General features: G+C 39.4%; 1 protein-coding gene across 1 annotated transcript; it reads right to left on the bottom strand.

Annotated features, from left to right (window-relative positions):
• Positions 1-25,254, bottom strand: xrcc1 (X-ray repair complementing defective repair in Chinese hamster cells 1). Its single transcript, XM_004551051.5, has 17 exons — positions 24,779-25,254; positions 24,588-24,680; positions 23,397-23,504; positions 23,151-23,309; positions 22,735-22,812; positions 21,560-21,683; positions 21,252-21,358; positions 13,528-13,690; positions 13,211-13,451; positions 11,987-12,103; positions 5,039-5,120; positions 4,865-4,964; positions 2,991-3,039; positions 2,034-2,170; positions 1,800-1,890; positions 1,629-1,704; positions 1-1,081 (listed from the first exon to the last, which is right to left on the bottom strand). The coding sequence occupies exons 1-17, from the start codon at positions 24,827-24,829 to the stop codon at positions 974-976; spliced, it is 1,884 nt and encodes a 627-aa protein (XP_004551108.3). The 5' UTR covers positions 24,830-25,254; the 3' UTR covers positions 1-973.

The following is a 25,254-nucleotide window of genomic DNA, read 5'->3' as shown; positions in this document are numbered from 1 at the left end:
TTTTTAATTAAAAATCTTTTTTTTTTTTATTTAGACAAAATAATTAGGTATTACAAGGAAAAAGAAGTTTGAGACAGAGAACTGAACAAGCCACTTTGGCCAAGCAGCAAAGGAGATGTTAAGCTGGACACTTGCACTTGAATTAATGAGAATCTTAAAAAGGATGCTAACACTGATGTCTGTTTTATGTCCTCAGCCTGTGCTTCTTCTACAAACACGAATAAAACCAAAACTCATTTATCAAGACAAAGAAATTTATAATGTTATCCCTTTTTAAATAAATCAAATAAAACAAAGAACAAAAATGTTCAGTTTCTTCTTTTTTTCCATGGCTGTAACCTTCCATAACTGACATCTTTCACCTGACTTTGGGTCGTTTTCATAATAGTCTTCCCACTTACACAAATGGTGTATTATCAGTGCTGCTGGCTGTCAGGACAGGGTGGTAACTCATTTCCAGACAGTGCCTGAGGTAGCCGAAGCGAGCAGCAACAAACTGCAGCACAGGAAGTGAGAAATTCAAAAGACCTGAGCCAGAGTGTGTGCTTCATTCGCAAAGCCCAAGAGACTCAGCAGCACATGGATGATGAAGATGATGGTGGAGATGATGAAATTGGTTCCTGGCCAAGCTGGGGCTAACGACCCTCGAGAGCACAATCTAAAAATAAACCTATACTTAATCCTAACAATAACCCCAAGAAAGAAACACTATGTAGTGGACAGTCTGCAGCGCTTGGCCGAAGGTTGAAAGTTGAAAACATTTGCAGAGAAAACTGCTTGAGGTGGAGAAATTATATGTATATCAAATATGAAGTCCAATATAAAGGCATCGATAATAACAAACAGTTGACTTATTGCTCTTTGAAAGTGTAGCTGTTTATCTGAAACGGAAAATGTGTTTATGGCTTTCCCTGCTGCTCCTTCATCAGGATGAGGGTGTGAGTGCGGCCGCACGCTGCATACAGTGTATAGTTCAGGGGACGACGGTGTAGGGCTGATAGGGCAGCATCTTTTGTCGTGCACTGATTGCATAAATCCATTCCGGTTTGACAAAATTCAGATTGGTGTTCTCCATCAGCGCCTGCGAGGAAGTCAGAGCAAAAGCAAGAAGCGCAGTCATGTCATGTACTTGCATTACAAATGGTCAGACAGGCTGAGGTGTAAAGCCTTTAAAACCCTTCAAACTATACCTAAGCTTCAAATTCAAATGCTAAAAAAGCACGCAAATGGCTGGAAACCATAGTAACCTAAACTTGAAAGGTACTAGTCCCCACTGCTGCTGAATTTGTCCTGGGAATGCTAAAGTGGTGTATACTGGTGTATACTGTGCAAATGAAAAGGGCTCAGAACTCTGGGCTGATAACGCTTGGAGTGGAAAATTTAAAGGGTATTTCCTCTCCCTTTTTTTTATTTTTAGCTGTGCACACTGTATAATAAAGCAACACTTGACACAAAGTTAAGTGAAGCAATTTCCTTTACAAAATTGTCTTGACTGTGGGAGTAAAAGATAAAAAGCTTACACACATGGGTACACCGAATATTAAATCTTTTTAAGCCCCTGTTAGACATGTTTATTTGGTTGTGGCTGCTTATTTTCAAAGAAAAAGAGAAAAGAGGGTACGACTCACGTCTTCAAAGGAGTCGTGCCACCCTTCACTGGTCACCACGAACTGCACCTTCTCTGTCATATAGTCCTCGATCACTCTGTAGCAAAGACAGGCACATAAATTACAATTATAATTGCACAGATTATGTCTTTTTTTTGTCCATTGGGAATAACCACTGAAAGTCTTTCTTACCCATTAAAGGCAACAATGTATCGTAACAGCAGTCGTCTGTCGTTATTGGGGAATTTACCGTAGAGGAAAAAGTGCTTTCCGCTTAGGAAATCTAGAAGAGAAGACAAAGTGGGAAGCAAAAGATCAAGAAGAGTGGAACACAGTCTGTAGGAAAATTATAAGAAAAGAGGAGAAAAAATAAAGAAAGCAAAACACAAGCAGCCAGAAGCTGGATGGGAACTAATTGATGCATACCTGGGAGCTCGGGGATGGGATGATCCTCTTCAGCTTCAGCGTCAGTGTTTTCATCCGTCGACCCCCCGTAAGGATCCTCGTCCTTCACCACCGTTCCTTCTGTTGCTGCTTTCTTCTGTTTTCTCCCCTCTTCCACCCTTTCACAAGGACAAACCTTTTTATCCTACATGTTAACAAGCCTGCTCTCAAAAGATGGTTTTTTTCTTGGTATTGTGTGGCCACATTCTAGCAGGGGCCACAGCTCTGCTGTCTTTTTTACACATTTAATGAATCTTTTCATTATTTTCGCTCAGGGAATCCAGGGAATCTCGCTAAGGGATCAGCTAAAGACCATGGAGAAATTTTAAAAAGGATATAATGTTGTTTTAACTGTGCATTTAGGACTAAATGTAACAAGTAAGATATACATATTATATATAACATCAGCAATATAGTCATAAAGTCAATATAGATTTAGTCATGACAACACTATAGGCTACTTTAGTACAGCAGTATCTCTTTTAAAGGCTAATGTGCCCAAAAGCTGTTTATTAAAGAGCCAAGAATTTTATGTCTTCTCCCATAAACATCTTGAGGGAGCAGATAGACTATTTTATTCAATAGAGTGTCTTTGCAGGAGTTCATTTAATCTGCTGAATGGTGCTGGAAAAGTAGCATAAAGCGCGTTTTTACATTACATCATATGTTTTTACTGCAATGTCTGCAAAAACGATGCTGATTACGGCAGTAATGCTGAAGGAAAATAGTAAAATGCAGCTCATTGTGACCTAAAAGACAATGAAATGCTCTGGAAACAGCAGGAGTCGCTGGAAAAAACTGGCTCGGTGCGAAAGAAAACATGTTCTTCTAAAATTATTAATCAGAATAAGACTAGAGCACCCTAACAATCAAATAAGAATTAGTTATTGAAGAATGAGCATTACAAACAGCAGAATCAAAATGATTTGTCCTGTTTACCTCTGCAGCTCATCCTCTGTGTCCACTGCAGATTCATCATCATCGCCTCCTGGGAGAATGAGACATTTTTTTTTTAAGTGTGATTAAACTCACCAGGTTTGCCTGAAAATGTTGGTAACGAGTTTTGTATTTAACACAATTTTCCCTTCACTGAGTTCACCGACAACACAAAATACTGTGACCGCTCTATGACCCTAATCTTAAACTAATGAAAAGATTTAAATTCTGGTCACCTGGAGATTGAGATTGTTATGCTGCCATTATGTTTTCTACAATTCTCATCGAGCACAGATGGGAGCGAAAAAACACACCAGGCGAATCTGCTTTTTAATGAGTACCCGAGAACCAAATTAAAGGTGAGACCAGCCGAGCCATTTCTGCCAAAAACACCTTGACAGCATCAATTTTTCAGTTCTCTTGCACCCCGCTGGAACGATGAAGTGCCATTCTTCCAAAAGATATTTTCTCATTTGGTGTTTGGTGATGACTGGGTGGAAAGCCGTCTAACACTCACAAAAGCCACAGCATGCGATTTTCATCATTTTTAGCCATTTATCGACTCTCTGTGCCACCGCAGAATAAAGGTCATCTGAGAACAAATCTGTGAGGTTAAGTGGACCAAGTGACGCCCCCCCGCCCGACAGCACAAGCCATCAGATCAGGTTTTTCCTTTAATTTGCACATTAGAGTTTGAGTAGATGTCACCTTGCTTGCATATCTGCCACCACCGTAAAATCCTGTGTTGTTGACGGGAAAAAGAGAAGGTGGTCTAATTAAAAAGCCGTCTGTCGTCATGTATGTGTTTGGTGGGTCAGCCCTTGCTGTCTGTCCTCTCTGATGCACCTCAACACTTTATTTCTGGCTCTCGTATTAACATAGAAATGAGATTCATGCTCAAGTCCCTTTATGGTGATTACATTTTACCCCTGTTCTTTTTTTCCCCCCCACCTCAAATTGCATCTACAGTAAGTATGTTGTTCCTGTTCTTTTTATTTGTTTATTTATTTATTTTTTAAAATGGCAGTGCTGCCATCTCATCCATTTCCAAGTGCTTTATAAAGGCTGTCCCTTTTGTCTGATCCCTGGGCTCTCAAATTGTCCCCTGGCCTCCTCTCTATCCATTCTGTCCTCTTCAGCTCACGTGCGACCCTCTTCTCCATCTCTAGTTATTTGAGCTAACAGAGTGAATAATTTTCCTGGAGTCTCAGCCATTTACGCTCAGCTCCCGGATCTTTTCAGTGCAGATATACAAATGAAGGTTTACTTGTTTATTCATTAAAATGAATTTAATTAACAAGTATGCTTTAAATTTAGGGTTCCAGACCTTTAGGTTTGTAGTTTCCTTCACTGTGGTTGATTCTCACAGAGCAGTTTCTTGGCACAAATAAACCTGTCAGAGGTCTCAGTAAGACCTCTGACGGCTGTAAATAATATTACCCGATAAGCAGACTCAAAGATACACTGACACAGGTCTGTGCATGACGGTCTAATGTTGGAAGAGAGAACTTTCTTTTTCCTTTTTGCTTGTTTTTGGTTTGTGTTCCTATTACTGGCACTTGATTCAAACTGTAATTGCCTGTTTAACTTGGCTGTCATTTTTCAATTTCATCCGTTTCACCTGATCATTGAACCGACTGTCAACTTCCCATCCCCTGCCATTTCCTTCAGTCTATTTGTCTCGGGCAAACCTTGGTTCTAAGTCAGCTGAATAACATTAAAAAAATGTTTTACATTGCTTTCATTTTGTAGATGTTTCTGCAATGATGTGCTCGACTTTTATCCCTGTAACAGCCTGAAAGAAAGTCAAGCCGAAATACTGATGCTGGCAGAAATGTCTCAAAGTTCAGACACATTAAAAAGCGCTTGATGCCAACCTGGTTCATCCACATCAGTGGAGCCAGCATACTCATCATCTTCCTCCTCCTTCTCTGGCATCTTTTTGGCCGTGACTTGTTTCTCCTTCTTCTGCGGCGTCTGCAAAGCAGCAGGGAGCTTTAAACCTGACATTCGATTATATTTATAGGCTCACTTAAAAAAAACAAATTTACCTTTGTGTTCATTTCCTCTTCGCTCTCGTCGTCCACTTCCATTTCACTCTCTGAGCTCGATTCGGGTCCATCCATCAGAAACCTACAGAAAAAACAAAACAGTGTCAGGATGATTAAAGACCAAAGAGTGAAGTACCTTTCCTCAACATATCTTGTTCCCAATCAGCTCTACTTGTGCAATGACTCAAACTGCAACAATCCCTTGTCAGATGAGGGGGAGAAAAAAAACTAAATTTCAACAAGATGGTAATATCTTTTAGCTGACAGATCAACGACCTAATGTTTAAAACATTAGCACAGACTGTGTATTACATACTTTGAAGTTTGCATAGTGGGAGAAATCTAGTTTTCTGCAGGACGAGGGACAGAAATACAAAAACTTCTGTCCCCAAAAAACAAACAATACATTTTCCTGGGGGGTTGGCTGGTCTTTTTTTTTCTCACCAATTACTCTCAGTCACAAGTGGATCATCTGAAGCACTCAGTGAAAACAACTTCAGTTTTCAATGAGAATTAAGGCAACCTATGTCACAAAGATAAGAGCGGGCAAAGTCATAAATCACAGAAACCACTCATTTGTTCTTTAAAATCCATTCCTGCTTTATTTGTTTTTCATTTAGTAAAACAATACAATAGTATAGTTTTTAACAATTACAGCTGTTACATTTCTAAACTCTTTTAATCAGTATTAAAAAGGTTTAGTGTAATATGATCTAATTATGCAACAGAAGAGTTGAAACTGGGAAGAAAAGCTCTTTTAGTTTTGTTCTGACCTGCTATATTACTCTACAATATGGACTGTGGAGAAATGTACTATCAAAAAATGCACTTATCATTGTGGAGCAATGAGGGAAAAGGGTTTAAATTAAATAGGGATCAATGGAGCCCTATCCCCAGCGGTCTGATGACTCCAGATTTGTCCTTTTTCGGAGTGATGGGGGGCATCAGGGTGAGGAGAGAGGTGGATGAAGTGCTGCACCCGTCATTTCTGATGCCTGCTGCACATGCCTGCAGGAGCAGTGTTATGATCTTTGGATGGTCAGGATCGGTTCAGCAAGATGTGCTAAAGTAGCTGACTAACTGACTATACTGAATGATCAGGTTTTTCCATCAATTGATTTTATTTCTCCCCTTGAGGCATGGGTATATTCCAAGATAAAAATGTCGGGATTCAATGGGCTTAGACTGTGAAAGAGCGATTCAGGACCCATGAGACGTAATTTTCACGCACTGACTGACCACCACTGCATCCAGAGCTCAACCCCACTGAGACTGTTTGGGATGTGCTAGAAAGAATTTAAGCAGCGGTCCAACTCAGCATCAATATGAGATCTTTTATGAAATATTAATGCAAGTTTGGATGAAAATAAATACTGAGAGCTGATCAAAGTGATGCCACAACATGTGCGCAATTATTTTGACCTTTGCTTTGGCTGGGCAGTGTATGATGATTAGTCTAGATCAGTGTTTCCCAACCTTTTGGAGCCACGGCACGTATTTCACATTAGAGAAATCACACGGCACACCAACAAACAAAAATATCACAAACAGAATATTGCATATTCTTTTCAAATATTTATCGATTGCTATGCTGAATTGTCTCACTTGCAGCATGATTATGTAATTTCTTCTTCGTCTTCTTCTGTTTTACTGGCAGTTGGCAACCCATTTAATTGGAGCAAGAAGTTGCACTGTCCTCTGGTGGAAGAGAATGTAATTGTTCTGCCCGTTACTCAAGCAGGTCGCTTAAAGTGCTAATCAGGTGGAACCAGATAATCTGTCACGGCACACCAACAGTGACGGGAAACACTGGTCTACATGTAAGCATATGTTGTTGCAGCGCAATAAAAAGAAATCTACATAAACATCAGCTGTGCAAGCAATAGTTTGCTCTAAAAATTAAAGAACCACGGGAACGGATCAGTGATGAAGTCCACCTTTTTTAAACTTACATGTAATTAAATATGTGGTTTCCTGTACTTTTCATACCTACAAAGAGCAAACGGAGGATTACAGGAGTCGCACCACTCTCTGCTCTTCCATCTGTGCCACATCTACTGTAGCACCAGGCGGACGACACTGCCAACTACAAGGTGAATAAGTCTTCTCACTGAAACTCCAACCTTTCAACTCTGTGGTCAACCGGACCAAACACAAAGATGCAATCATGATTTTCTCCATCTTGTTGTGAATGTTATTGTGATGCGAAATGTCATTTCTATTGGCAGGGCAAAAGCTACCAAGAAAAATCCCCTCTTGGGCAGATACCAAGCACTGCCATAGCTATAATACTGCTAAAATTACTCCCAGTCAGACTCTTAAGAACAGTTGGATTAGTCTAAATTCAAATTTCTGTTTAACAGACTGGTAAAACGAACATCTCGGGACATTTCCAAAAATTACTTCATTGTTAAAATGTTTTCTGAAAACTTTAAGAGATTGTACAGAGAATAAATAAGCTAAATGGTCCAATAAACTCCACCAAGAACACCTGTGTGTAGTGATAATGCTACTGAATGTGACATGTAGAAAAACAAGCAAGTAATGAGTAGAAAACCAGTCTTGTAGCTCTTGCACACACACACACACACACGCACACACACGCACGTATAAATAGGAAGCGTCCAGTGATAACGTTTTATTTCTGCCCACCTTTTCTACATTTTCCCTCAAGCCAAATAAATTCAGATGGACTTTATTAGCTTGGAAATGTGAAGTGCAGAGAGTTGAAATGCCACAGTTATGGTGTAATCGTTTCCACACATACCACAGGGAGTTTTACTGACATATGTTTACTCGTGTTATAAAACTCAGTGTCCAGAAAATTGGATAAAGAAAAAGGACAACGTGGGCAAAAGAAACAACTGAAAAACGGCTTCTTAAGATAGCGAGAGTTGTTAAGCAGCTCGATCTGCTCAGTAATGAAAAGCTGATACGTAACTTTACGTAACACGAAAAATGCAGAAATAAATGTAAAAGAATAAACATTTTTATATTACTAACAAACATTCAATGATTTTTATGGAACACTTATTTTTAAAAGAAAGAATATGTAGCTCAAGGTTTTTTTTTTTTAAATGAATTTATTTTTTAACCGTCCAACAAAGTACGTAAAATTCCCTCAACTATTAAAGCCATGCATAGCAAAAACATCAACTTTGATATATCACCTTGCAGTCGGGGTTTCGAAAAGCAGCGTCAAAGAATTAAGCATTCATCGCTCACAGTTTTAAAAATAACAGACATACTTTCTTTGCCATTGCTTTTAGCCCGACATTAGACTCTGTCAATATCAGCGTCTTTCAATGAGGTTGTGTTATCAAACCTTTAAAGTCACAATGAATGAGGCAGGAATGCTGTTGATTTTTTTTTTTTTATCTTAAAGCTTCTCGTCTGCGAGTCCTTAAATTTCTACATTTTTTTTAAATTTTGTAAATATTTTATTTTTGTTTGTTAATGGAGAAAAGTTTTTTTGATACGAAGAATATTTTTGTTAAACTAATTTTTAATAAATAAATGACCTCACTTGATGCACTTTAACGCTTTTTGCAAAACACCACGGTGCAGTGAAGTGTTTGAAAGAGCTTTGCGTTTTAAATTAATTAAAATGCAATTCTGTTGCTGTGCTGGCAGCAATATAGCAGTATTCTCCAGGTCCTCCTTCAGACGTTGCTAAAAAGCACTGATTAATTGAGAAATATATTTACTCACTGAGTTCTTTTTTGATTGGATGCTATGGATCTAAATATGCACCTTCTCCTCTCCTCCTGCGCCTGGATTCTCACTGATTGGATAATAATGTGCAGAAAGCATTTCTTGGGTGCTTAGCTGATGTCACAGGCTCATTAACACATACATGACATGATCCGCATGCATGTCAGGAAACGGTGAAGGTGAGCATTCGCCTTCAGACGCTCGGTGTTTGCGTGCACATTGGGAGCAACAGTTTGAGTGCGAGTGTGCGTATTTGTTTGGGTACTTGTCATCATCAAAGTAAGTGGTCCCTTTAATTACCCATAGCAGATGCAGCTTTTAAATAAAAGATACATCAAAGCCGCACACTCCACAGGCTGCACAATAGCGGAGCTGGGCAGGGGAATGGATTATTCTGACAACGGGAGAGGGGGAAGCAGACTGGGGGCGAGAGATCTTCTCTACTATCACAAATTGATACAGAAAGGGGAGCGTTAGGGCGAATGACGACACAGGCTGCAGTCAACTTTTCATTTGAATTTACTTTTTGAGAATCGTTAAATAAAGATCGGATTTTTCCACGTTGTGCCCTTCAGCAGGATTTTATTTTAAAAAGCTTTCCTCAATCTCTCACATTCTTCGCGTGCCTCATATGCAGACTGTAGCTGTCTAGAGAAATCTCATCACACTGCAACTCTGGCCACTTTCATTTACAGCTTTGAAGTTCGACATGAAAAATATCAGATTTCAGCGCACCTGTTTTATCTACGAGGTATGCCCTGCCGCATCGCCGCAACGATCTCTGAGAACTGACAGTCACACCTACCGATAGTCACGCCTAATTATAAGCAAAGGAGGGCTCATTAATTACATCTGAGACATTCCCGAGTGCATTCCTGGGATGCAGACAGAGCCGAAATGTGACGCTTCTTTTCCATTATGGAGTCATTTCATTACATCGTTACTTATATATTGTTATAACATAAATGTAATTATGAAAACTCTCACGGTGTTACAAACGAGGTTTGATGCAAACATAATAAGGTCATTAGTGAGGTGACATTTTCAGTTTTAATGATGAAAACGTTAAACGAGGAGCTCACTGTGTAAATGTGCACTGGCATTCGTGCACAGTGTAAAAACAGGCAATGAATGTGAATCTTTGATTTAGAGTATCTGCAAGGTTTGAATGATTAGGAGGTGCTGACGACTATCATCAATCACCATGCAGATCCACAATTATTCAAGTACAAGATACGTTTTTAAATCATTGATTGATGCTGCCTGGGACAGAACCCTGAACACCCTTCACTTGATGTCATTACTTACCAAAGTAATGACATCAAGGATGTTGCATCTGGATGTTGCAGCAGCAGTCATCTAGTCCTGATTTTGTGGAACAAAAAATCAGCCAAAGAAAAAGTACTATCAAATGATGACTTTTCTAAAAATCCTCCGGTCAACTAAACATGAAATTTAACTTTGACTACATCGAACAGTAGCGAACCACATCACATCTTATTTTATCTTCAGCCATGCAATCCTTCCTGTTTGTGATGTTATTTTCTGAAAAAGTCTGGACAGCTCAGAGAAAATTATTTCGAATACGACATGCTTCACAATTATTGGATTTTCTTAGTTTTTATTATCATGTAAGTAGTTAGCTGAAAACGCGGGTAACCAAGCAGGCTGCTTAAAGCACATTGGTGAATGTTAACACAGCAGGCAGCGGTAGGTGAAACCCTCGTAAAGCCTGATGCAGAAGCAGACAGCATATGAGGAAATAATCTGAGAAGTCTTCAACAGTTTGTTTCGTCCCCACTGCTTGTTATTTGGTGGTGAGTCTCATATTGTGTACGAGGAGTTAGACACAGATAAACGTAGGCCATTAAGAGTAGTCATCCGTCTTTGTCAACCATAAAGTGTGTAGATAAACTCAGGCTGCAGTAAAGCGGCTACAGAAAGGGAAGGGGGTCGGAAGTGTCTCTCTTACTATAACTGTACTGCCACTGGGTTGTTTAGGATATTATCACATGTCTGATATTGATGCGATATCTGGCACTGTGCACCCTAGACAAGTCCCAAGTCTGCTGCAGAGCAAACACACAGAAAACTTCACTCTCACATTCACACATCTGGCCAGTTTGGAACTGCCATTAAACCTAACATGCATGTCTTTGGCCTGAGAAAGGAAGCCAGAGCACCCGAACAGAACATGCAAACGCTGCACACCGAACCCCAAATCCTAATCCTTAGACAGCCGGTGGATTCAAACCCAGTACCTTCTTTTTACAATATCAACTCTCGCGGCCCGGTACCGGTCCTTGGCCCGGGGGTTGGGGACCATTGCTATAGGGTATGAGTAATAGGTGTTTTTACATATATTCTGTCTTCTTGACTACATTCAAGATAAGACCCTTTAAAAAGGCAGAACAGTTCAGTAAATTCACACAAAAAAAGCAGCAATGGAGTACAATATTTAATATTGGGCTCTCAGAAACCACTAGCCCCACCTGCCCATTGTTTTTAGTATAGTAACATTATTACTATACAACACAGGGATGAAGCTGATTCATTAGCAAGATGTACACAAAACTACTTACAAATAACAGTGATTAAAATTAGTACAGCTTATAGAATACCAGGTTTCATATACTCACATATGCCTGAGCTTAATGAACCTTGCATGGCTCGACTTCAAACCAGAGGCAATCACTGCCAACAAAACAAGTATGAAAGGACTCCTTATATTATAGGGCCCAGCTACATAAAGTAAATTGCAGTCCTATCCCAATTAATTTGGGCCATCCACTGCCTGAGATGAGCATCCAGCTCTACATTATTCAGCACACACAGATTTGTGTGGAGCGATGACAGAAGGATCTTGATGCTGCTAAAGTTTCCCCTATAATGAGCCCTATAATTAGATAGCTGCTGGAGTTGGGTGGGTTGAATTTGTGATCACAGCAGGGATCATCTGCTCAAGGTTATAATGTTCTCTGCAGCAAGCGGCAAACACTGCTGTGAGGGGTGTATGTTGGGATGATTTAATCAATGAGAGTGTTTTGCATAGACCGTGTGATGTAGAGATGCCGACGTGGCCTTAATCAGATGCGGATTCAAATGTTGGACACATGTTCCAGGTTATAACCCGGCTGTCACTGAGTGGAAGTGCCCTTTTAAAGTTCCTGTAGTCAAGCTTGAGCCACTGTCTGTTATTAAAGTAAAATCATTTCTTCTGCATTTCCCACTCACCTTTTGTAGGAGATTTTCTGCTTCCTCTTGTGGCAATCCAGCACCCAATCCTTGCGTACGATGATTCCACCCGCTGATTTCACCTGGCTGTACTTGGGGGTGTTAGCGAAGGCACAGCTGCAGATTAATGGGCCGAAAGAGATGCACGGACACACAGAGACACGTATGGTTACATCAGTAAAGAGACGCTAACAAGGGCAGGCTGCTCTGACAGCAGAGATCAAGATGCAATCAAACTGAATTACTGCGAGTGCTGACAGGACTTTTACACAAAACTCTGATCTTTTTCAAAGATGATAATCGAAATCACACACACACACAAAAACCCATCTGAAACAATTACAACACAGATCTCTTGCAAGGCACGTTTGAAATTTTGTTGAAAGATAACGTGATCTCGTTATTTACCGTGATTATTTTCAGAGATCATTATGATATTTCAGTTTGAACGTCTCACACAACATTCAATTTTAAAACTATTTATAAAAAGCATAGCTTGAAAACGTTTTCCTTCTGCTTATCTCCCTTCATTTTTATCATGTGCCAACTTTCTGCAGTTTCACCACATATTGATCTTTTGCCTTATCTGCAGCTCTTTTGCATTTGCTCATTTATCTCCACGCATTCTCTTGGTGAATCCTATATTTGTGAGCTGTCCTTGACACCAAAGGACGGCAGTAAACAATGTCCTTAACAGCTTGAGCTGATGTGGTAAAATAAAAGCCATATTTTAGTAGAACTGATGTTGTGTTGGTGGTGTCAACTAAACCCAACAACACTGTAAATAAAGTGACATTATATTTTTGCACGAGGTTATGAAAAAACACCCCAAATGTCCTTCGGAACAGTAGGTACTATAAATTTTTACTGTTCTAAAATCGTAAAAAATAGCAGAGAAAACTGATATAACTTTAATGTCTGTCCATAAAGCATAAGACTAGAGGATAGAGCCTGCAGCTGTTAGCCCACCACAAAGACAGAAATGCCAATAAGTAATTCAGAAGTTTGGATAAGCAGGTTTTGTTAACCTTGAACAGTACCAGACTCCCCGTTTCCCACTTTTTGCTAATACACTAACCACCCGCAGGCTTTAGCTCCCAATTCACTGAGCAGACACGGACAATGGAATAAATCTTTTCATCTAAAGTCAGTAGTATTAAATTCAGGGATGAATTAAAGTTATGAATGCTAGATTATGCCAATTCATTCCTTTCAGCAACTTACATAAGATGTGTGGCGTCAGGCGTCCAATCGGGTCGATACTTGGCTCCCATTTCCAGCGCTTTTTCCCTCAGCTCCCCTCGGAAGGGGTTCTGAAATCCACTGAGGACAAACACCACCCCCTCCATGAGCCGGGTGAATGGGACCTGCTGCTCTTTCTGGGATTTGGCCTTCTGTTTAGTTTTAGGCTCAGGTTTAGACTCACTCTCACTCTTCCTGTCAGCAGCCTTCTGAACTGGTGATGCTGTAGAGATTATTAGAAAACTCAAGGAAAGTTCTCCACATGAATTAATAATGCAAAGATTCCGAGACTGTGTTACCTTTGGCCGTGCTTGGGCTGGGTGTACTGACTGAACTCGGCTTGTGTTTGGGGGTTGCGGCTTTACCCTCAGGTGAACCAGATGGACTTTTTTTCTTCGAGGGAGGGGGGCCGGGAGCAGATTGTCGCTCTTTGCTGAATTCAAATTTCCTTTTTGCTGGTGGCTAGAGGTGAAAATTCAGAGTTGAAATTGCTATTTCATGCCTGAAGTCCGCTAACACCTGGTACCAGTTTATATTATTACTGTAGTCTATAGATAAAATCAATGAAGTCATGGGGAAAGCAAAAGAATTATCAAAGGATCTGTGGGAGAACATAGTGGAACTTTATATATAAAGGAATAGAGAATCAGCACTGTTCAAATTCTATTTAAGAAGTGGAAAATGAGGGATTATGTTGAAACCAAGCCACGTTTAGAAGACCATCAAAATAAAAAAATAATAATAATAAATACAAAAAAAAAAAAAAAAAATCAGCCACAACTGCACAGAAAATTTTTTGGGATACAAACAAATGGGTAAAAAAAATGGGCAACATGGTCAAATCACCAGAAGAACAACATTGCTGTACCCATGTCACAAAGCAGATGCTTACATTGTGCCTAACAGTAGAGACAGAAACTTTGGTTTCTGAACTGAAGGAAGAGTTGTAGACATCAGCCCAGAAGCTGTGCATAGGACGCACTTGGACATTCCAGCTTGACAATGAAATCAAAACAAAACAGAAAAATGATCCAAAGAAACAATCATAAATTTTGCCAGGATTTGTAAACTTACGTGCACAACTGTATCTAACTGGGGTAGCTTTCAGCTGGCTTTACTATGCACAGGCATGTATTTGTGCGGCTCATCGCAGCAGGTGGCTTTTATTCAATTTTCCTTTCAAAAGCCAAAGTGACATGTGGCTGTCACTTCCACGTGTCTGAGCCCCTCCTACTTTCCTTCTCAAGGTGTCCTCAAGCAAAATAACAATGGTGCATTTTCATGTGTGCCATGTACACATGGAAAAAAAAATACACAATGTATTTTAGGCTTTCTTGAAGGTGAAGGTAAAAAGTATAAAAAAAATTACAAGTATCAAATTTATTTCACAACAGTTTCCTATTTTTCAACCATATAGTTTTGTCATGATAATAAACCAGGGAGCACACGTGTATTTCTCTTTCAGTCAAGCTACCTTAGCCTAATGTTACTCCAGTTTAAATACGTGCATTTACAAAAAAGTTCATATCAATGCCCACTATGAGGTAAAGTCAGTTTCAAGTATTCTGCCATTGTTGCTATTGACACCCCACAGGCTGTTCAGAGTTTGAAATTGAAGTTTTTTTAAGGCTCCCTGAAAGTTTAAAATACTGATGTGCTGGTACTGGCTCATTACCTTCTAATATTTTTTTTTTTTTACTTTTTATTTTATTTATTTGAACAACTCACCTGTCCATTACGCATACAGTTTCTTCAGAATAACAGAATACAAAGAGAGTCACAAACTCAAGACAGTGAAATTAGAAAGAAAAAGAAACAAACAAATATATATGTATAAAAATATAGATACATATAGAATAATAATTAGAAAAATAAGATAAAGGAAAACAAAAGGAAAAAAAAGGAAACATGCCTGTGGTGTCAAACATTTCCATCGTTCATTTCATTTTTTTTTTCTTCTTGTATGCTCATCTTCATTCAGTTCAGTCTTTTTTTTTCCCCTTCCGTTGTACGTCAACCATTTTCCCCAGTCCTTCAAAAAGCGTTCTTCCTTTAATTTCAGTTTATATGTAAGGTTCTCCATCTCCATAATGTCCTCCACAATTGCTACCCACTGCTGCTTTCCTGGTGTTTCTGTCTTAAGCCAGTTTTTGGTGATGGCCTTCTTTGCTGCCAAAAGGAGAATCTTAGCCAGGTAACGATCCTTTACATCTACAGTACCTTCCAAGTACCCTAGATACAAAACAAGGCAGGTTCTAGGAATAATATAACCTAATATATCACAGAGAGCCGAGTGAATTTTAACCCAGAAAGTGTGAATTTTTCTGCATTTCCAGAAAATGTGTGTATGGTCTGGTTCATCCCATCCACACAGCCTCCAACATTGTTGTTGTGTATTGGTTTGTTTATTTTTAATCTTAGGTGTAATAAAATAGCGAATTTGATTTTTCCAGATGAATTCTCTCCACCTCAATGAGTGAGTTGTATTCTTATGTTCTTTCCATGTTTCATACCACACCCTCTCAGTGATTTCTTCACTCAGCTCTCTTTCCCATTTTACTTTAACATATACAGTTGATTCCTGTCTTGATTCCATCAAACATTTGTATAGGGTAGACACTGTTTTTGGAATAACACTTTTATATGCCAGTATATTTATTTTTATAATAGGATGGATTTTGTCTTCCTCTATTTTTATGTTTTTATTAAAGTAATCTCTCACCTGTAAGTATCTGAAAAAATCCTTGTTATTTAAGTTGTATTCCCGTTTTAATTCTTCAAAACTTTTAATTTCTCCTTTTTTGATTAATAAACAAATTGCTGTGAGTCCCTTTTCATTCCAATTTTTAAAACCAAGATCCAATTTTCCTGGTCTAAATTCTTCATCGAAGGCTATCCATTTTAGCAAACCAAGCTCTTTGCCAATCCTGAACTCCCTTACTGTATCATACCATACATTTAATGTAAAGGATATTATCGGGTTCCTATCTTGGTCTTTAGTTACGTATTCAGGGGTCTTTTTCATACCCATGTTTGTTTGGATTGGGACATTGAGTGTGGAGAGCTCCACATCCTTCCAGCGAGCCCCGTAATCATCACTACACCAATATGTTATCTGGCGTATCTGTGCAGCACGAAAATATTCTTTTAAATTAGGAAGCGACATTCCTCCTTTCTCCTTAGTAAGCTGTAAAGTAGTGTATCGTACCCTTGGCCGCTTGCCTTCCCAGACAAATCTAGATATATACTTATCCCATTCTGAGAATTGGGTTTGAGGTATGCTTATCGGAAGAGAGAGGAATAAATATAGCAATCGTGGTAAGATATTCATCTTTATCACATTTATCCTGTCACTAAATCCTAACGGATATGTATTCCATCTTTCCATATCCTGCCTTATCCTGTTATTTATATGTCCATAGTTACTTTGATATAGTTTGTCATAGTTTTTGGTTATATTTATACCTAAATATTTAAGGGTTTTTGCCTCCCACTTTATTTCCCATTCCTTAAGATTTTGAGTTGGTATACAATTAAACATTAGAACTTGAGTTTTAAGTATATTTACTTTGTAGCCAGAAAGCGTACCAAATTTTCCTAACATTTCTGTAAGCTGCATAAAAGAGTTTATGGGGTTTTTGAGGGCTATCAACACGTCATCAGCAAATAGACTAATTACATGCTCTTGTCTATTGATTTCTATTCCTGTTATTAGGGCGTCTTGTCTAATCATTTGTGCCAATGGTTCAATATACAAGGCGAATAAGGTTGGACTTAAACAGCAACCCTGTCTAGTTCCTCTCTCTAGTTGGAATGTCTTTGTCAATGAGCCGTTAACTTTTAGTCTTGCAGTCGGTTTGTCATAGAGAGATTTAATACATTGGATTGATTTCGTAGTGAACCCGAACTTTGCCATGGTTAGGTACAGGAATTCCCAGCTGACTCGATCGAAGGCTTTTTCTGCGTCTAAACTTATCAATGCAGCCGGTATCTTGTCTTTATGTATTTGGTGTATGATGTGTAGGGTCCTTCTAATATTGTCTTGTGCCTGTCTATTTTTGACAAAACCTGCTTGGTCCTCATCTATCAGGTCTGGTATAAACGACTGGAGCCTATTTGATAGGATTGTAGTATAGATTTTATAATCAACATTCAACACCGATATAGGCCTGTAATTTTGGCAGTATTCCCTTTGTTTTTGTGGTTTTGGCAGCACCGTGATAATTGCCTCCCTCCAAGAGGGGGGAATCACATGTTTAGTGTGAGTCCAATTAAGAGTCTGGTGGAGTAAGGGTATCAATTCTTTTCCACATTTCTTGTACCATTCGGCAGGAAACCCATCACTGCCTGGTGCCTTGTTTGTTCGTAATTTTCCAATCGCTTTCTGAATCTCCTCTATCATTATTGGTGCCGTCATGCGATCATTTTGTATTGTTCCAATAGAGGGTAAATCTAAGGAGTCTAAAAATGTTTTAATATCATTTAGGCCATTATTAGTAGGTGCATTTTGTAGATACAGGTCCTTATAATAATCGGTAAAGATACTTTCTATCTCTTCTAGGTTATGTGTCATTTGTTCTGTCTTAGAATTATACAATTTGTTGACTGTTGTTTCTGCCTGTTGTTTTTTTAAACGTCTTGCCAATAGTCGTGCAGCTTTAGGGCCTGATTCATAGTAGCTCTGTTTTACATATCTCGCTTTTACTTCCATGTCATATAAGAGTAAATTATTAATTTTCTTCTTAATATCTTTCATTTGTTGTTGTATCTTGACATCCACCTTGCGTTTGTGTTTATTCTCCAATTGTGACAATTCATCCACATATTCATTATATTGCTTCATTCTTTCTCTTTTAAGGTTACTTGATATTGCGATTAGTTTCCCACGTATAACTGCCTTCAAACAGTCCCATAAAATAATTGGATCGGTTTCACCATTGTCATTTTCTTCTAAATAAGTTTTGACATCTTTTTGTATTTGTTCTACCACAGATTTATTGTTTAATAGCCCCACATTTAATCTCCATATTGTGTTTCTTGGTCTACCTTTAAGATAGATTTTTAAGTAGATAGCACTATGGTCCGACACATCTGCCACTCCAATCCAACAGTCTGTTATTATATCTCTATTCCCTTTTTGCATAAAGAAGTAGTCTATTCTTGAATATACACAATGTGTTGCTGAATAATGACTATAATTCCTCTGTAGCGGATGCAAAGCTCTCCAGACATCAAAATAGTTAGTGTCTTCCAATGTATATCTTACTAATTTTGGAATTGAATTTTTATTTTTCTTCAGGCTGGTTGTGTCCAAGTCACTATCTAGTATCACATTAAAATCTCCACATATGCATATACCTTCTGCTTCAAGCACAAGAATATCAAAAATCAATTTAAAGAATTCCTTATTACTTTCAGGGGGGGCATACACATTCATCAATGTGACCATTGTTTGATCAATCACACCCTTGACAATGACATATCTACCTTCCTTATCCTTTATTTCTTTGTGAGATTGAAACTTAAGGGAGTTAGTTATGAGAATTGCAACCCCTCTTTTCCTAGAGTTTTTATGAGAGCTGTAAAAGGTGTTATTGAACCCAAATTTCCTCAGTTTTTCATGTTCTATTTTTGATAAATGAGTTTCTTGTAGGAAAGTTATCTGTGTCTTCTCCTTTTTCAGTTTAGACATAATCTTGGCTCTTTTAACTGGGTTACAGATTCCATTAACATTTAAGGACATACACTTTATTTCTTCATGTGTAGTGAGCATTATCCTTTTGTGATCTACCGGCTATCTTTTGAGACCCCCACAGGCACTCCATTGAACCCTTGTTTAAACAAAACATTTTCATCAACAAGTTACAACTTAGTTTAACTATATACAGATAAGAGGACTTCAATAAAGAGGTACCAGCCACCTTCCCCACCTGTTGTTCCTCTCTTTGTTTTTGGGGGGTATGTCTCTCATATTGAAAGGGCCCCCCTCCAGTAATGAGATATGACCCACGAAAGATTGTCACACTCATACTAGTCATTATTGTGTACTGTCCATCCCTAGCCAACTTTGTGTTTCCATATTATCCTACCAGACACACCGTGAATCCATCTTGTTGTTATACGTCTCCTTATACGCCTCTCATGCATGGTTATCGTTATGCTGAAATTCTTGAAGTCTCTCTCGAGCTCGCCTGCTAGCCGCACCAGCATACGTGGGCCGGACCGGTTTCCATGTCGCTGCCCCGATTGACAGACGTCCCTCGGCGCTCGCTCTCTCCCGGCTGTTTATCCCTTTTTCCACGTTGTATCCTCTCGCTTGCAGGTCGTTAGCAGCCTCCTCCGCGTTGCCATAAGTTTTCACTCCATTTGGCCAGTGGATCCGCATCTTGCTGAGAGGAGTCTGGAAGCGGATGCCTTCTTTCTTTAATATCTTTTTGATATTCACGTACGCTTTACGTTCTTGCACCATTCTCGCCGAGTAGTCGTGGTCAAAATAAACCCTGCTTCCGTCCAGAGTGACTATTTTCTTTTCCCATGCCTTTTTAAGTATCATCTCTTTAGTTGTGAATTGTTGGAAATTGACAACGACTGACCTTGGGGGGAGACCCGCTGCCGGTTTCGGGGTTAATGCTCGGTGTGCGCGTTGAATCTGGAGGTTGATGTTAATATTAAGCTCCTCTCTGAGCCAGGCTTCCAGAAACTGGGTCAGCGATTCTGCCTTAGATTCGGCTCCCTCTTGTATTCCGTAGATCCGCAGATTGTTACGTCTGGATCGCAGTTCCAAGTCATCCAATTTGGTCATCATCGCTTTTTGTTCTCTCATTAGTTCTGTCAGGGTTTGATTGGCCTCGTGGCTCCACGTCTCCATTTCTTCCGTGCGCGTCAGCGCAGCTTCTAATTTCCCTTCTTGTTCTTTGAGTTCTGTAGTCATGCTCTTAAACTTCTGGTCGATATCTTCTTTGAATTTAGACAGTTCGTGTTTCATTTGGCCAGTAATTTCTTCTTTGAACGTCGTGAAGTCTGATTTCAATTCATTTTGGAGTGATTGAATTTGTTTGCTAATACAATCCAGTCCGTTTTGAAGCGCGGCCATATTAGCTTCAGGTGCTAGCTTGTCCTCGTTGTTCGGATGTTTTATGTCTTTACCTTGGGTGTCCGTAGTTTTTTTATTCTTTGCTTTTGTTGTCCCTCCGCTCATCTTCCAAAGTTGTTCTGTCTCACGCTTCAATTCGTGTTTTAGCGGAGTTTATCTACTTGGCTTACGGGAGCTCTGTACTTATGCGACCATACTGCTCTACCGCCACACCGGAAGTGACCTTCTAATATTTAATGTTAAGGGGAAAGAAAGAAGAAAGTCTTTGTTTTGGGGTCTCGGCCTTACACTGAAACATGTGCATATTCAGACCCTTTAATTGTGATTCTGGGAACTTAATCACTTCTGTCACCAGCTGCTTCTCGCACACTAAACAACAAGGGAATTACATCACACACAGGTTCTTAAAGGGGAATGGCTGTGCCGGTAACAAGAGGTACCCTCCATCTCAGATTTAAATTTCCTTATCAATGAACCATGAGGACTGTGCATGTGGGAAAATAACTCAATGAAACCAGGATCTTCAACCGATGCAGTTCTGTGAAAAGAGGTGCTCAGTAACAATGATTCCAACCTTGACCTATTTTTACTTCAGTTATTAGATCAAAAGCTTTGATGGAAGTGAAACTCTTAAGATTAAGAAGCTGCCACAGGCAGCATTAACCTGGTATCTTTTTCATTCTCATCGCAGCTCTCAAAGAAAAACTGTGTGAGCATGGGGACAACATGTAAACCCCATGCAGTGACCTTTCTGGGTTTGAAACCAGAACCCTCTTACTGTAAGGCAACAGTGCTAACCACTGAGCCACCATGCTACAGTATCACATGATACCACAGATCCCAAACTAAAACAAACTATCCACTTTCATGTGGTCTAAATATAGAGAAAATCCTCCTGCCCATTAAGTGGAGGGCGGGGGTGTTTACTACCTGTGGTGAGGCAGAGGTGGAAGACGAGGCCTGGCCTGATGAGTGGGAGCTGCCGCTCGCTTGCAGAGCAGCAGCCGCGTAGCTTATCTTCTCACTCTGAGGAGACGCTACAGAGAGAGGTGCAGAGAGCAGGTTAAGAAAGAAAGCAGCCTGATCATAAAGAATGTCTTTGAAATCACTTCTTTTAAAACTAATTAGTGCTCTGTTGAGTTTTTATTATTTAACAAAATTACAGTTTTATTATTACAGTGAACATAAAGAATTTAACTGGCCTCCAGCAGCAGGTAGACTCAAATAATTGGATTTACCTTTGAGTGAAGTGCTCGACTTTGTTGCGTTCTCCCGACTGAAGAAGAGACTGCCAGGTTGAAGGCTGGGCCCGGATGCAGGAGACTCATCCTTCACCCTGAACTGTCCCAGCTTTGTCAGTTTCTGACAGGACAGAAGAAGGAAGACTTCAGAGGCAATAAGGAAGATAGAGAGATGGAAGTGCATTTCCCCTAATACAGCAAAAAGGCTGTAACATGACAAATGAGTCCATGAGTAAGAAAGTAGATTAATATCCAGGAAGTGCTAAAACAAAAGCGTCAGGCGTTTATGCTGAATTCCCACTACAGCATAAACGAAAGTAAAAAAACATAAATCAAGTAAAAATTCCTGTTCAAGTAAAAGAGTACCTCAGCAAGCACATTTTGAATTTTACTATAACAAAGTCGCACAGATTATTAACTTGGAGTGTGATTGAAAACATTTAAAAGATGTTTTAAATCACTGAAAAGACAGAATTGGCGAATGAACCTCAACACTTCAACAGTTGTCACCATTCGTCATCATCAGTTGCTAAAAGAAAAACAGATGTGATGAGAAGGGCAGCGTGTCACAGTGGAGTTTCATACCACAGCTACATTTTGAAATATAGTATGACCAGACTAACATTTTAGTTAATATGATCCAAAAACGAGTCAGCGAGCCCATACAATTGGAAAGTGTGAGGTTGAGACAGAGAAAGCTGTTATTGTAGCCGTCTGTAGGCCTGGAAAAATTCCATTTCAAGGCACGTCAGAATTTTTTCCAATCCAAAAACTTTGTTCATATTTTTTACTTTCTATTAGTGTAATAGAATATTAGGCTTTGTAAAGGCTAAAGTACAGTAGCTTGTCTGTGCATTGATGACCCCATCACGTCTTATCCTTCCTTGAACGACTTTTGATAGATACTGACCCCTGCAGAGTGGGAACACCCCAGAGGAGATGCAGGTTTGGAGATGTACCATCACAATCTGGACTATGTCAAACATTTTGCTTGCCCATTTTTCCTCCTTCTAACACATCAACTTTGAGGGTAAAATGTTCACTTGCTCCCAAATACATCCAACCCACTAACAGTTGCCAAGATGAAGAGATAATTGGTCTTATTCACGTCACCTATCAGAGGGCATACTGTTTTTCCTCATTGGTGTGCATGGTCTCAGTGGAGTACTTACTGGGGAGGAAGTTGGAGGAGGATCGTTTTTGTCAGGTGGCGAATGAAACTTAACAAAGGCAAGCCCATATGCAATATTCTATAAAGAGCAAAGACAGATTCACATTATATTTCCATCAAAGAGACACAATTCAAACTTCAAACGGTGCCTCAACAACAGGATACCTGAGACAAAGGATCTGGAAAGATCATCTCAGCGCTTATATTTCATTGCTTAATAAAAAGTTACCGTAACTGGAAAACCACGCTGCACTGCAATTACGTTGCTTTCATTTGACACTATAGAACAGGTCCTGTTGCACTGCTGTATTCAGACACTGTCATCATTCCATAAACGGCTTCAGTCTTAATAATAGATATATTTGCTAATTACAAAGGGCTTGTCAATTTACACATCAAACACTCTTAGACACTTACCTTGCTGTATGGCTGGCTACACACAATTTTCACTCTGTCCCACTTCTCCTGAGCTGTGCTCTTTTGCAGCTGGTTGGGCCCAAAGAAACGCACACGGTTCATGTTGGTGCCACTGCGGCTCTCCGTGGGCGACATGAAGGAAGACATAACCAGGAGAACCTAAAAGAGTGAGATTAAAATCAGACTGGATAAAATGAAGTCATTACAGCATTCAGGAAGTGCGATTATTATTATTTGTAAGAATACCTCATAGTCTTGATCTCTGACAGCTGAAGAATTCCCCACCAACACCTCAATGAAAGCTGAACCTTCATTTCCAATATCAATGCTGTGCACCTGCTCTTCCTTTTCAAACTGAGGGAGAAAAGTAAAAGTTGCATGGTAATACTTCCCAAGGAAGCACAGGATACACTTCCAAAAGAGATTCTTAATCTCAAGAGCTGCGGTTAAATAAAGCTTGAAAAAAAAACTATTCTAAGGCCGAAAGTAAAGCAAGAGAAGAATCAACACACTATTAATTAATCGAATTATTCTAAAACCACGTGGTGCTGCATTCAGCCGTCTGATCTCTGCACAATAAAGACAAATTCAGCTTTTTCTAGATAAATGCAAATATCACCAAATTTGTCTGTATGGTAAGAAAGACATGATTAATAACAAATGAAATGTTAAAAGTACCTGGATGTATCAGTATACAATTTTATTTGGTGATGTACCAGATAAACACATTATTTAGAGCAACTCAAAGCATAACTTTAAATATATTTGATCATCATTATCTAATAACAGTAGCAATAACTTTATTTAATAGCACCTTTCAAAACAAAATTACAGACTGCTTCAATTCAGTTTGATTTATACAGCACAAAATCACAACAACAGTCACCTCAAGGTGTTTTATATTGTAAGGTAGATCCTTCAATAATACATACAAAGAGAAACCCAACAATCATATGACCCCCTATGAGCAAGCGCTTTAGTGACAGTGGGAAGGAAAAACTCCCTTTTAACAGGAAGAAACCTCCAGCAGCCATCTGCCGCCCCTCACAGGGCAAGATTGGAAAAAAGCTAATATAAATGATTACTTGGAGAAAGTGATTAGCTCTCAGTCGTGATTGTGAGTCGTGATTGTGAGATTGGCAGCAGAGACAGCGGATCTCAGGTTATGACCAGGGACGGTAACACAACGTCTGAAATTCACTTTATAATTATAATTTGCGTGTAAACTTCTTCTAGTGTAAAGAAAGCAAATACAAAAAGTTTGTTTGAATTCAATAGATTGTATGATTCTCCCAAAGTTACATGTGTGTAATTTGGTGTTTATGTAATATATGTAAGTATCTGCCATCTAACTAATCTAATCAACGACACCTCACATGTTATTGAATTAGTTTGGTGTCACTTGAACACACAAAAACAACAACAAAACAAACAAACCTGGAGAATGACTGATATCTGCTTCTCCCCGGGTCTGGCTGCTTTCCACTTTCTGTACGTGTCAGAGCTCAGGAGGTTGTCTGCCCTGTGCGTCTGTTTTTGTAACACAACACATGTGAGTATGAAGCAGCCTCACAGCTCAGCTTTCTTCATACAAATCTCACAAAAGCAATACATCATGTTGCACTTACAGAGTCCTCGGTGCTGCACGACACGACGTGCTTGAGTTTGATTTCTGGCATTTCGTTGTTGTTACTGATGATCGTCAGGCTAAAAGCTGATCGATTCACTGATCAGTCACATAAACCAAACGGGCGCGTGCCTCCCCACGAAGCGATCGCAAACGGCTAACAAGTCATATGACACATCCAGTTTCTCTCCACTGGAAGTGATTTAATCCTGAAAGTTTAATTTCTTATTGGTCAGATAAACCGATGACTAACATGTTAGCATGCTAACAAACAATAGGCAACTCTCACTAATGATTTTGGTGACTTTAGCACACCTAAAGGGCTGTTCCGCGTAATCTGTTCACAGCGTTATAGGCATGGCATATATCCGTTACTCTGCTGTTACAGAAAATTCATACCACAGATTTTGATTATGAGTTAAATGTGCGTGAAGGTGCACACATTTTCCCACCAAAAGCCTGTAAACGCCAGGATAT

This window comes from Maylandia zebra, linkage group LG11, assembly GCF_041146795.1.
Source record: "Maylandia zebra isolate NMK-2024a linkage group LG11, Mzebra_GT3a, whole genome shotgun sequence".
In the NCBI taxonomy this organism is placed as follows: domain Eukaryota; kingdom Metazoa; phylum Chordata; class Actinopteri; order Cichliformes; family Cichlidae; genus Maylandia; species Maylandia zebra.
Note: the sequence above shows the minus strand (reverse complement) of the source record. Positions and strands in the feature narration are given on the sequence as shown.